The sequence below is a fragment of the Gallinula chloropus genome (genome assembly GCF_964237585.1).
Source record: "Gallinula chloropus genome assembly, chromosome: 2".
Classification (NCBI taxonomy): Eukaryota; Metazoa; Chordata; class Aves; order Gruiformes; family Rallidae; genus Gallinula; species Gallinula chloropus.
Window position 1 is genome coordinate 56,901,818 of NC_140086.1, and position 13,889 is coordinate 56,915,706.

At 45.5% G+C, this 13,889-nt stretch overlaps 1 protein-coding gene across 1 annotated transcript; it reads left to right on the plus strand.

Annotated features, from left to right (window-relative positions):
• Positions 1-406: 406 nt before the first annotated feature.
• On the plus strand, positions 407-10,055 carry CIDEA (cell death inducing DFFA like effector a; the record flags this gene model as incomplete). Its single annotated transcript, XM_084279999.1, has 5 exons — positions 407-444; positions 3,862-4,018; positions 4,206-4,352; positions 6,496-6,677; positions 9,819-10,055. 5 exons carry the CDS (start codon positions 407-409, stop codon positions 9,949-9,951), a joined length of 657 nt encoding a protein of 218 aa, XP_084136125.1. The 3' UTR covers positions 9,952-10,055.
• Positions 10,056-13,889: the final 3,834 nt, after the last annotated feature.

Below are 13,889 nucleotides of genomic sequence, written 5' to 3' on the forward strand. Positions count from 1 at the left end.
AGCTGTAACCAACTGACATATAGCGTACAACTCAGGTGCAGACTAAACAAACTCCTCCTTGCACCTTCCCTGGGTAAATCGCAAGGCAAGCCCCACCTGAAGACAGACTCCTTCCCGAGCGCGCTATCCCGCACCTGCTACCGCCTCCCCGCCGCTAACACCCTTTGCGCTGCGGGAAAGCTTTAAGCCCGGCTGAGGCTCAGCGCCGCCGTGACGAGCTGCCGGCGGCTGCGGGTCGTTGTGGAGCTGCACGACCCTCACCTCCTCCCCGGGCCGCCACCTGGGCACGGCTCTCGGGCCCGCTGCGGGGGAAGGGCCGGGCGGAGAGGCCGCCCCGCCGCGGGGAGGAGCGCTGCCCGCAACACTTAAGCGCCGCGGCCGGCACTGCCCCGCGGCTGGGCTCGTCATGGAGGTGACGCGGGACTGCGTGGGCTCGCTGGCGCGGTGAGTGCGGGGGCCACCCGTCCCCTCACACCTCCCCTCCCCCGGTCTCCGCTTCTTTGCCTCCCTCCTGTCCCGGTGATCCTGGTGGCGGTTCGGAGGTTGGCGGTAGGTCCGGCTACCGGGGGATGCCCGGGAAGAGCCGGGTCTGGACAGCTCTGTTTGTTGGCCCCAGCCCCCAGGAGCAAAGGGCGCTTTCTAGGCGCGGTGCGAGGGCTGGTGGCGGCGGCTGTGGAGGAGGGCGGCGTGAGTTAAATCTGAGGGGTGCTAGGTGGGTGATGGGGACAGGCATGCCCTCACAGCCCCTCAAGCCTCGCATGGAGGTCTTCTGAGGGAAGTGCAGGTGGGGGTGATGTGGTTTTAACTCTGCGGTGAGGCACAATGGCTGGGGTGCTCTCGCCTCTGGGCAGCAGTGGAGGAGCTGTCTTGTGGGCAAAAGAGGTGTCAGGTGTGGAGCCTTGGTGTAGCTGGGAGTCACTTGTACTCGGTGGCAGCGTGGCCTCAGTTTGTGTTTTGGGTGTGATAGTCACCTCCATAAAGGTATAGTTATGTGTCTCCACAAGGCATCCAGTTCCAGCTGTGCTCCTCCTCTCTCTCCAGTTCATGTTTTAGTAGGGGAACCAAGCTCGCAATCTGGTTGAACCCTAAGCCTCTTGACTCATTGCTGACACTTTTTTGCTTTGCTGTTACTGCTGTTGTCATATGCCTATGAACTCTAACCTAAAAATTGAACTGTGCCATATTCTGAAGCCACTTGTGTTGTGCAACATTGATTTTTCTGAGCAAGACTGAAGACCATTGCACCACATTCTTAGACAAACATACGAGGCATATTGCAAACAGAGATAAAGAGTAAAATATGTGTACAGGGCTCAAGGCAGGCTTATAATCCCCAGGTTCTCCTCAAATTAAAAAAAAAATAAAAATCTATTCCACCAGCCTTGATACCAGACTGCATGCTTGGGGTGGTATCTATGAGTTCTTCTCTAGTAGGTTGTGGTTACACCAAACAAACTGGACAGGCTGCTGGAGTTGGAAGATATTTGCTCTTTCAATTATAAATATTTTTGTGTGTGTGTTTTCCACAGATGTAGGATCCTGCTTTCCTTTAGGCAAGAGCTAGGACTTAATCTCGTTGACTTTAAAGAAAAATAAAACAACAGCAGGGTTACCTGTATCTAATGGTCTGAAGTTGTACTAGGGGAGGTTCAGATTGGATTTTGGGAAAAAACTTCTTGGCTGAAGTAGTGGTGAAGCATTGGAACAGGCTGCCCAGGGAAGTGGCGGTGTCCCAGGGTTGTTTAAAAAATGGTTAGATGAAGCACTTAAGGAGATGGCTTAGTGGTTACAGTGGTGTAGGGCTAACGGTTGGACTTCATGATCTTGAAGGTCTTTTCCAACCTTGATCATTCTATGAATCTAATCTGTCACTCAACTTCCTAATAAAGCTGATTGTGCCTTAGAATGGTCTTTCTCCCTATACCGCTTGTTTCCTGAATTGTCTTGATCTGGTTTTAATAGAAAATTATTTTTGGTGACCCCAGTCTAGCAGAGGAATTCCATGCCTCCCTGGGAATTGGTTTGTCTTGTTTCTGAGGTCAGTTGCAACGAACGGGGATCTTTCTAGAAAGATTCATACTCTGTTTATCTGGTGGTTCTTTTTAATCACGATAGCTCTTTGTTTCCTAGTGCTTCTCCTTAACTGGAACCCAGACTCACTGCTTCATAAGCAGACTTAGTTTAAAAATGATATTGCTGGCTTTATTGATGTGTAGGTGGAATGGCATCAGTATTAAATAACTCCCCAAGAGTTGGATTCCTGTTAAATGACTATCTGGTGGAGCTAATGAAAGATTATTGATCTGTTTGTGGCTTTTAAAAAAAACCCCAAAATCCCCTCTCTTTACATCTGATAGAACTAGGCAGTAGTGTGAGGGGATTGATTTTTGAATCCTGAGGAAACCTCTGCTCAGAGTTGTGAAGTACCACTTCTACAGTTGGCTGTGCTCAGGCCCAAGGTGAACCCTGTTAGGCCAAGTCCTGCCCATGAGCTGTGCCATTAATGCACCTCCTTCTGTATCACAGAATTGTAGAGGTTGGAAGGGACCTCGAGAGATCATCGGGTCCAACCCCCAATGTATGTCTTGGCTTTTTTCCTTATGCTTTGTCTTCTGTGAATGACAATTTGGCTGAAGTAACGGGAAAGAAAACTGTTCAGTTGGATTGGTGTTTTCTGTCCTTGCACAAAATAAATAATAAGAAGGTCATATAAACCACTCAGTAACTATTATACGTGCTAGTTTTCAAATGTGTGAGAGGGAACAGGAGTCACCAGCCCCAAGGCAGATGAGCAGGCTTCATCTCTGAGGGAAAGACCCATTGATTCAGAGTGATTCAGAGTGGAAGCTGCCCACGGACCAGAGGGGTGATTGGGGGACTATTAACTTAATCAGTTAAGAGATTAATAGACACACCCTGTCCTAGTACACTTCCCTCCCTTCCATGCCTGTCAGTGCTATGCTCTCATCTTCTCTCTGGCCTTGATCCTTCTTCAGGAGAAAAATGTTTATTTCAAATAGTACCAGTCTCCTGAAAAACATAGTGATCGCTCATCCTCACCAGCTTTGTTACAGCAAGGAGAGAGATTTCCACCAGCTGTGTGAGTATACAAACTGTTGAATGCTAGGGACCTAGTGACTAGTCACTATTAAAACATGTGATTACGCGGGGAAAATTTAAAACCTCTTCCAGCTTCTCTGGCAGCCTGCTCCAACACACTGTACTTATGTATTTCGATCTTAATTTTCACTTCATTTGACTTCTTTTGATACCTCAGGGCACAAATAAGTCTTATCCTGTGATTTTTCAAGATGAAATTTTATAGCCATGTCAAGGTAAAAGCTGTGACTGTTTGCAAGTCAAGCATAACCCTATCAAAAAGCTTCACTTGCATGGTGTTTTGAACACGGATAATATGATCTGTATTCCTAAAGCAAACTCATATCTTAAATAATCAGCTGAAAGTAGCATTGTGTGTTATTTCTTTGAGTGTTTATCTTGCCAGTAAAGAGAGGGATTTAAGTAGCTGAATGTAAAAGTAAAAAGCTACTGCTTTGCCAATAAGCCTCTCAGCCTGACACTGATTGTGACCTTGACATCAGTTGTGCAAGAGGTGGCCCACATCTGCCTGAAGTGGTTTGAATTTTAGAAGTGTTTTCAAATCTCACTGGAAAGAGAAAACTAAGAGACAACATGTCTGTAGGGCTATGTAGTATTTAGTATTGAAAGCAGGCTCCACGAGTCTAACGTGATCTGTGAATTACTAGTATAATGTGCTTACATAACTAAACACAACAGTCCTTCTCCACGGTACTTGACATGACTGTTTTTGTAACTACGGTGAATTTTTATTTGTCTTAGATCTTTGGTATCCATGGGAGCATCTTTGGGAGCAGTAACAAAACAGACCCTGTTCCCTCCTCTCATGCCTGCAGGGCGACCTTTCCGTGTGTCAAATGCCTCCCGAAGCAGCAGGAAAGGAATTGTTGCAAGCAGTCTGCAGGAACTCATCAGCAAGGTATTAACAAACATTCCCGCTCTGGCTGAAACTGAGTAGTACAGTATCTCAGAAAGGCAACCCACAGACTCTTGTTCTTGTAAAATCATTACTGGGGAAGGTTAGGGGAACATGACAGATAATGAAGTCTTAATATGAAATGGTGGGCCCTCTTCTGAATGCTGAAATCTACTGGGTTTCTTTACAGACTTTAGATGCCTTCCTTATATCTGCGGGAATAGTAACTCTGGTCTTGGAGGAAGATGGCACGGTTGTGGACACAGAGGAGTTCTTCAAGTCCCTGGATGATAATACACACTTCATGGTTTTAGAAAGAGGACAGAAATGGACACAAGTAAGTGCTGACTGCCTCTCTCACGTGAATAGAAGTGGATGGAATAACATCTGTGGCTACTGAAGTTGTTGGAAAGGGGGGAGAAGAGCAAGAAACCTCACTTTCCCTTAAGGGAAGTTATCAAGTCCTTGTTGAGCCTTTCTGAATGACATATCCTGTTTGTTTGGGGGGAGGGGGGGGGGCGGGCAGGGAGGGGTTGTCCCTTGCTTGGACATAAAACTGTTTTCAAAGATCGGCCAAGAATTTAAATTAAATGTTACAACTGCAGAGAATTATAGGAGAAATCCCCTGCTTTTGGAGAGCCTCAGAAACAGCTTTGTTCTTGAGACTTTTTGTAATGTAAAGGTAATTAGGACTTAGACTGCATGAAGTTAAAAATACAGTATCTTTTAAAGGTTAGCTATTAGAGAGGAAAGGAAGCCCAAGTTAAGCAATGTAAGAGAACTTTTTCCTTGGGAATGCAGTAATGGTTTAGTGGAGGTTAGAAAAATGCCTATCTTGCAAAGAAAAGTTGTCATCAAAATCTAATGCTAGTCTACATGCTACAAGATGTTTTAGAACTATCAAGATCAGCCAGCTTTAGACTTATAATTGTTATCAACTCAGTGTCCAATTTGTGGGGTTTTTTTTGGGGGGATAGTCATCTGCATGTTAATAAAACAGCCAAACTCCTAACTGCCTCTCCCTGAAACGGTTGTTGCTAGAAAGCTTGCATCAAAGCGCCTTCTACCAGGTGCAGAGCTGAGGAGCTGCCAGCGGGCCTACTGTTTTCTCAGTCGTGTGACTGCATTTTCTCTGTCTCCTGTGGCGATGTAGGCCCGTTAGTGCATGTTTTCCCCCAAGATACCCCACTGTTTTATCAGCCTGCTCCACCTGGGCCATGGGCTCCAAGGGCAGAAGAGTCGCAGCCAGGGTACGCCTCCAGCCGGCTCCCTTCCCCTCTGCCCTGTCTGGCGTGGCAGCAGGCTGTGCCTGAACGCTGCCCCTTCCTCACGACGGGCTGAATGACCGCGGAAGGGCTGCTGCAGCTTCACGGCTCGTTTGGAGGGCGGGATGAGCTTTTACCCTGACGTTCTGGGTGCTGAAGGGGGGCTGTGTGTGGCGGGAGGGGGCAATAAAACAGGCATGAAGCCGCTGGCTAGCGACGCGCTACGGCCTTTCACTCTGACTTGCGCGGCCGGAGCGCTGGAGTGGCGGGTACAAACCCGCCCGTCCCCCCGCAGCGCGACCGCCCCGCCGGCTGCGCACAGGCCAGGCGTGCCCCGCGGAGCCAGCAGGTGGCGCTCCCCACCCCGCACCCGCCCCTCCCCCGGCGCCATTGCTCTGCCCCGGCGTTCCTCGAAGCGGGCGATGCTGGAAGTGCCGCCGGCAGCCCGGCAGCGGCCAAGGGCTGGGGTTTTATAAAGGAGGGCTTAAGGCGGGCGATTGTTTCCCACGGCCCTCCCCCTCTGCTTTTTCTCTTCAGCTCGGTATTAAACCCCAGGCCTGACCAGTAATGGTTCCCTCCCCAGGTCACTCTCAGTAGGAATCAGAGTCACTGAATCGCAGGGGTTGGAAAGGACTTCAAGAGATCAAGTCCAGCCCCTCTGCCAAAGCAGGTTCCCTGGGACAGTGAGGGAGGTGTTATGAGCCAGGATTTGAAGTGAGGGCCTGACTCTTCGGGGATGTCATCTTTGCAGCTATCTCTTAAGAGTGCTCATTGGTGTTCTGTACCTTCTTAAATGGAAGGGCCTAATGTCATACTGGTTGTTTGGCGGCCTGTTTCAATGAGGACTATCTGTGCTGCCTCAACCAGCAGCTTGAACGTCCCAGGACAACTAAATGGCAGAAACACAGCCCAGTGGCATTACCTGGGGCTTCAGTATATTCTGAAACAGAAGCTATAGTACAGGAAAGAAATACAAGGTGCTATGTTACTCAGACTTCTGTGTCTGTTTTTGGAATAACATCAGATGCCTGGACAGGACTTGAGCAGAAGTTGGTAAGGTACAGACTTGCTTTTGTTTGTGCTAAGGCCTTTTGATTGAGAACTAGCCCTAAGACTGGAGTAAGCAAGCTGCTACTAAAGAGTTACACTGTTAATGATTGCCTTGCTCTAGTTTCCTGGCTCCTGGTACAAACTGTCCCCCTCTTTTTAATTTAGACAAGAAATGGAGTTGCTACTGTGAGACCAAAGAAGAAAATGGGAGTAGCTAACATCACATTTGATCTGTACAAGCTGAACCCTAAGGATTTTATTGGCTGCTTAAACATCAAGGCGACCTTCTATGAGCTCTACTCTGTTTCATATGATATCAAATGTATGGGAGCAAAAAGCATATTGCGGTAAGTTTTTCTGCTACTGTTCAGGAATATGCATTAATGCGAAAGCTGGGTTTGCTTATTGGTTCTGTGAAGTGGGTGTGTTTAAACACGTAGTATTTTTATTCTTACACACTGACCAATATGCTGATTCTCCCTTTGTAAAGTGGCTGGCTTACTTGTAAAAGCTTACCATAGTAAACTTTTTATGGTGGAATCTTAAATTTCACCCAAGGCAAAAATGTTATTAACCCTTATTTACTGTAAAGGTTTAGGTGCAGTATCTTTGTTTCCCTGAGCTAACTTCCTGAGATTTCTTCGACTTATTTAAAGAATGCAGGAGGCTGAGGAAGAACCATTGGACTCTGAAGGGGGGGATTTCAAGGGGATGAAATGAGAGGAATTTGAGATCTAATGGGAGAGGTTTTAATGCTCGCTCAGACTGTGGTACGTGTGCTGCCATATTCACTGCCTGAGCTACATGGAGGCAATGGAAAATGGAAGGGATATGACACACTCTGCTGTCTTAATGTGAATTAGTCATAGGTAGTAAGACTCTGATGTCCCTGTTTTTAAGCTAGCTGGTCTCTTGTCAAACTAATGGAGCCAAAAAACGATGAGTCTCCTGCAGGACCAATGTGTAGCAGTTGCAAATAGAGTAGAACTGGCTGTTGGGAAATGCTGTCTTATGCAGGTGCAAATTAATACCTGTCCTGACTGCTGCTTTTAACAACATGTCAAAAGCCTGTGCTTTGTCAAAACCAGCTGTGTCCTGCCATACTTGAAGAAAACTTCTGAGTTTTGGCTCTTTACAGAGGTGCCAAAACAGCTGTTTAAGCTGCAGGCCTGAATTTTTCTACCTGACCTTTCAAATCCTGTCTGGGACACAGAAGTGTAGTGTTGCTGCCTTTTATTACTTCAGGACCAGATCTGCTCTGTATGGAACACATGTATATGCCTGCAGTGCTTTCACTTCCACTGAGCAAGATATAATTTGAAGTCTTCAGATAGTCCCTCCTCTCACAATGCAGGTATTAAGCATTGTAATGCTAATCTTGTTCCCTGTCTGACTGACCTTTCCCAGTCTACTTAGGTGGTCTTGTTTAGTCTTTCATGTTACAGCTGGTGTGACTGTAGATGAGACTCAGCTCTCTGGTCATACAGTGATTATCCATCCGTATGCTACACCCATCTGCAGCAGTGGCTTCATTAGGGTTTCTTCAAAGCAAAGGGTTTCCCTTGAACAGCTGCATTCTTCCTCTAAGTTTGTCGAGTCCCTTGGGCCAGAACAAACTCAGATTTCTGGCTATCTGCTATGGAGATGACTATCAGCACTGGAACTTGCACTGCTAAGGAGAGTTTGAAGTGACAGTTCTGCCTCCCTGCCAACACAGGGCAGCTGGTGAGAAAGAAATGCTACTGGCAAACAGCTGAAGTAGCTGTGGAGTTCCTTGAGAAGCATGGTTAAGTTAAGAGTTGAGCTGTAAGGGCAGTGTTAGTGTTGGGGTAGAAAAATAAGCTGCTAGCAAATAACACAAGAAATAACCTTGTGTGCTCTTGAACACAACACTGAGATGGCCTGTTTCAACTTGCTGTTAAAATTGGAGACAAATGATGCTAGGCTCTCGGTGTAGTCCCTCTGCTAATGAGTTCCAAATTGCTAACTCTGATGGCCTTTCCTGAAGCCCACCTGTGGAGTGTGAAGGAATTTAAAATGCTGCAGTTGTTCATCACTTGGAGGAACTGAAAGCCTGCCAGATATGATTAGTGTATTTCCCCTAACAGTTTCTCCCTGTGGTGTCCAACTGAAGGATCAAATGTCCAGTTCAACAAATAACTTCCTCCATGGCTTAAGTGACAACTGCTCTTGTGTGCAAGTGACACACTGCAGCTGCTCAAAAGCTTGGAACCAGGTGCAGCTTTCTTTACAACTGTAAAACTCCTTGGCCTGTACTTCCTCATGGAGGGAAGGACATACTGAAATGGCATGTGTGTGGGAAGCATGAATGAAGGTACAGTGTGGTTTGGCTTTTTTTAAAGGCTTCCCAGGCTCTAAGTACAGAACATTCTATTCTTTTGAAGTATTGGAATTTGGCTGCAAACCTTCTTTGGTCACAGTGGGGAAAAAAACCAAAACACCCTTAATTTATAGGAAGAAGATTTTGCTGCCTTTGCTAGAGCATAAAGGAGAAGTGAATAGCAGCAGAGGGGTCACAGTTGCCTGTTTTCTCAGACAGGAATTTGGAAAATCTTCCCTCTCTTTTGCAGAAGAGGAAGGCTGGCCTGGGTTTTGCATCTTCAGAAATGGATCCCTTTCCAGTTTTGGAATGGATCCAGTTCTTGTGTACCACTTCCCTAGTGCTTCAGCTCTGTACTTGTAAAGGCCTACTTACATTTTGGGGGATGAGGCTTGAATATGGCTCTCAGCACTGATGTCCTTATTCTTTATTGGGCAATAGAAAAGACACAGAGGATGATCTCTATTCCCCTGCAATCCTACAGTCTATTCTGTAGGTATCTGCTTGCCTGGTCCTAGTTTATGGATCTGTACTGATTCTTGCACAATATGATATGTCTGAATGATAATACTTATTAAAACCTTAATATTGTGAACTGGGAATTCTTGCAGCTTGGCTGGTATTAATTTGCCTGGCTTCACTTGTTTTGCAGCTGTGCATCTGCTGTAATGTGATTGCTCAGTTTCAGATCTAATCGAGTTTGATCTGTAGCTTGGAGATACATGCAGTGTTGTATTAGTCAGGGGCCTAAAGGTGAGATGTGAGGTGGAGTCATGCTGCAGGAATGCTGCTGGGCTCCCAGGCAAAGTTAAGTGTTCAGTGGTGCTCTGGTAGTTTGAGTGATGGCTTTGCAGAAGGCCTGTAAATGCCTAACAACATGACAGCCTGCTTTAAATGTGTCTTCTGCTTCTGCCAACATGCCAATAGCTCTCTGTCAATTAGTGGCCACAGAAATACTTGCTCTAAAGGAGGTACAAAGATGACCAGCCTCTCAGAAGTGAAGAGGAATAAATATATAAATATATTTACCTAATTAATCCTAAGGGGCGGGGAGGGGGAGGAGGCAATGTCCCCCTGTTGGTGGCTTTGGGTTGTTTGGGTGTGGTGTGTATTGTTTTTTCTCTTTAACAAATGGCTCTCCTTTCAGGAAGGTGCTTCAGCTGCTGTCCCATGCGGCGCAGATAACCGGGCAGTTCCTGCTCTATACCGGCACGTACATGCTGCAGCTGATGGGTGAATACGAGGAAGACGGCGCGTGTACGAGACCGAGGCGCGAGTAGTGAACGCAGCCGCGCGTCTGACATCGGATCTTCTGCTTCAAAGAGATTCTCTTGCCCAACTTTGATTGTAATGATGCTGTAGTAGGGGGGGGTGTCCAACGATGTCAACTAACACTTTTTCCCATTTGGGAATGCTCGTAGGCCTTAGACGTAAAATGTTTGGTGTTCACAGGCTCTTCATGCAGCACAAGGGTGGGTGCCTAATGTCTGAGAACTTGGCAAAATTAGAGAGGGCAGGTTGTTGCCTAGCAACTCAAAATGGAGGATAAGTGTACTTGGAGGCTTGCATGACTTGTAACCAGTGGGATATTTCTTGCACCGATCAGAAAATAGTTTGGTTGGATTTTTCATGGCTGTCTACTTGCCTTCTGAGCAGACAAGGCTATGAGGGTGGGGTGGAGAGGGTCTGTGACTTTTTGGTTTTAATTCTTAACAGTGCTGGTGTTAGTATCCAACTGGCACTAAGGTACAAAAGGGTTAAGTGTACTTACTCCTGCTAACAATGGAACTACACGATGCAACTGAAGCCTGGTTCAGTGACTATCTACTCTCATGAAGTCTAACTGGAGAAAATGCAACTACTAAGCAGAAGCTTAAAACATAACCTTCCTTCACTTTTGAACAAGTAAAAACATGTCATTATCACTCTCTACACTTTTATTTAAATCTACAGAAAGTTCAGGTTTAGTGTGGTTCATATCCGCAGAAGAAACTGATCTATTTCTTTAGTGGGTCTGGTGTTCAGTTCTGCCTGAAATCTTGTGTAATTTGGCATAGTTTCGTGAATGTTGCTTATAAGCATCCTGCTGAAGCTTCATCCATGGGTTAAACAGTCACTTGTGCAGTTTTTACTGTTCAGTTACAGGTTGATGCTACATCCCAAGCTGTACTTGAGGTGCATCTAAGAGTTGCTGGATTCTGATGCCCCTCTGTTCAGGTGGGGAGCAGCAGGATACTATCTAGTCTTGTGTAACACATGCTCTAAACTGGGTATTTGTTGGTTTATAGTATCCAAAAATGATGTATTAAAAAGCAAAGTCTTTAATTCTGTGGTAGAGTTGTCCAGAATGTGTTTTCTACAGTTCAGTGAACTGCTAGTATGATCAGCTTGCAGCAAGCTTTTCCTCAACAGTGTAGAAAATGAGCAGAGTTAGGCATCTGGTGTCAACGTGCAAACTCCCATTGCTGAAGGGAAAACGTTCAGCTTGTTCATAGGTATGGCTGTTGGTGTTTTCATTTGCTCACTCATGAAGAATTTTAGGAAGTTGTTACATTTATGCTTAAGACTGAAAGCACTTAAGGAGATGGCAGATATGGGTAAACATCTGACCTGCTGGCAGGTGCCACCTAGGACAAGAAGCTCTGGTGACAGTGAATAAGTGGGGCAAGAGAAGAAAGCAGTGACAATGAAAGGGAAAGGCTATGGACCACTGCTTGCCATGCTGCTGCTGAGACAGGAATCCAGTAACTCTGTGCATCAGCTGCACTGATCAGTTGGAGGACAATATAATCTGCTAAAAGAGGATCAGGTAGACTGAAAAGAGGCAGCATTGTGGTTGGTGGGATCTAGTCTGACTGGTCAGCTGGGTCTGTTCGTTTCAGATGTCACTAATGTGAGAATATTGCTTTCACTTTTATCTGCAAATTCACCTTCATATACTTTTGCCTTCCCTTTATGGATATGACTTAGCCAGCTGGAGCTGTATCTTTCAAATCACTGTTGTGGTGAAAAGCAGCCTAAATCCAAGCATTAAAGGGTCTGACAGGCACATGTACACTACACTTCCATCTGTCTCTTCACAAATGGTATTACAAATAGTAGACAGCTAAGAAAAACCTCCTTGTTTTTACCTGATCTCTGTTTCCCATCTACTGTGTGTTTGCTGGAGGTGGGGAGGGCATGCAACTGGGCAAGGGGAAGACTGGTTCTTTCCTAATTTCTCCCAGTGACCAATACCTGTAACTTGCAGCACTGTCAGGTTTCTTTCACAAGAAATCAATAAACTATTCTGTGAGTAATGAGAGAGAGGTGGTGTTGAAATAGAAGCTTTATACTTCATCAGTAATGTTTTCACCCCCTGCCCCAAGTGATGCCATGACAGCTGTTGGCCAAAATCTTTCTACCCCCAGTGAGGAATTGTATTTAACTGATGCAGTGTAAGTTCTTTGTCATTAAATCTTTCAGCTTTTAAGGACAATTTATTAAAAAAAGCACATATCTAGAAAGTAAATTCTATGTAATGCTCCTAAGAATACTTGTGTTGCTAATGGTAGGAGCACTAACGTTTAAAAAAAATCTTAACCCACCAGCTTGCTGAGTTCAATACTGCATTAATGTGTGAAATGCATCTTCAACATCTGTAATAAAAAAGCTTTTCCAAGTCTGAACCGTGCAGATCTCAATTTCCAGCCTTCTGCAGCCAGAAGCAATTGTTACAGAATGAACACTCCATGGTTTCCACTGCCACTATCTTAGAACCTGATGATACTATAGTGCTAACTCAGAATGAATTTGCATCCTATTCAAGCAGCTTCTGCTCTGGCAGCTTAACACAAAACTTGAGTTGCTGAAAGTCATTTGAGCTGCAAAGTCCCCATCTCAAAGCATCTCCCTCTTCTAATCCAAAAAGCAAACAGCTGAACAAAGTAACTCAGCTTTGATGCTGTCTCAAAAATGGGCAAAGTGTCTGAGGCTGAAGAACCTTGATCAAATCAGCATGGAGAAGAGGAGACTGAGGCGGGACCTTACCTGTGCTCTATGGCTTCCTTACAAGGGGGAGCAAAGGGCCAGGCACCAAGCTCCTCTCTTTTGACAACCAGTAATGTAAACTGAGGGAACTGTATGAAGCTGAGAGGGGAAGGTTTAGGTTGGATGTCAGGAAGAGGCTCTTTACTGAGAGGGTGGTCAGGCACTGGAACAGGTTCCTTAGAGAAGTGGCCACAGCACTGAGCTTGACTGAGTTCAAGAAGCATCTGGACACTGCACTCAGCCCCATGCTCTGACTTGGCTGGCCCTGTGGGGAGCCAGGAGTTGGACTTGATCCTTATGGGTCCCTTCCAACTCCGGAGCTTCTGAGAAATAGCTTAATTGCTTCTGAATCTGGGTTTTGCCACAGGTTTAGTATTTGGGGTGGTGCTATTGTACCAACTTCTTTCCAGAGATTAAGTTTTGGCTTTGGGTCAAACCAGAGGAGTTTGTCATTTTCTGAGTTGAAAAGGTTGAATTAATTATTTTTTTTTCCATGCAGACTGCTTAGGAGGCATAGCTTTTACTTCAGCTGTATGTGGTACACAGCAAAAAACTTCAGCTTTCAGAAAATTACATACAAGTAGTACACAATATCTAACAAGAAACACTAAGAGCACAGGCTTTTAACTGCAAGTATGGAGAGAAGCAGCTAACTATTCTGCTTGATGCTTTTAGCTTTAATTTTTCTTTGCATAAGCTCAGTCAATCAGCACTTGTTACTGCTCTAGCCAAGGCTGGTAGCACTGATGTGCTGAAGGTGTGAAACATGTTTGCTGCCTCCTTGCTTGCACGGGTCCTTTTTGCCTGTTCCTTTGCATCATGTACTAACAATGCACCGAGTCATACTCTTTAGTTACCAAAAAAGGAATTTTCACTGAAGAACTCAATCTTGTTGACTCAGGCACTGTTCACAGTCGGCAGGCAAAGCAAAGTCGCTCTCTTTTGTCACTAGAATCTAGTAGCTTTTGTGTGTATGTGTAACTTTATCATTACTTCACTTCCTTCCTTTCATAAACCCACAAAGCTACTAGTTTCTTGCACCTTCCTATTTTTTCAGGAGGAATAGGATTACAAGCTCTTCTGCCCAGGGGAGAGGAAAAGGCAGGATCTGAATTCCTTAGACCATTTGGAACATGCTCTAGGAAACAGCCTGAATCCTTTCCCTACAGAGAAGGAAAGGGTAAAGAGA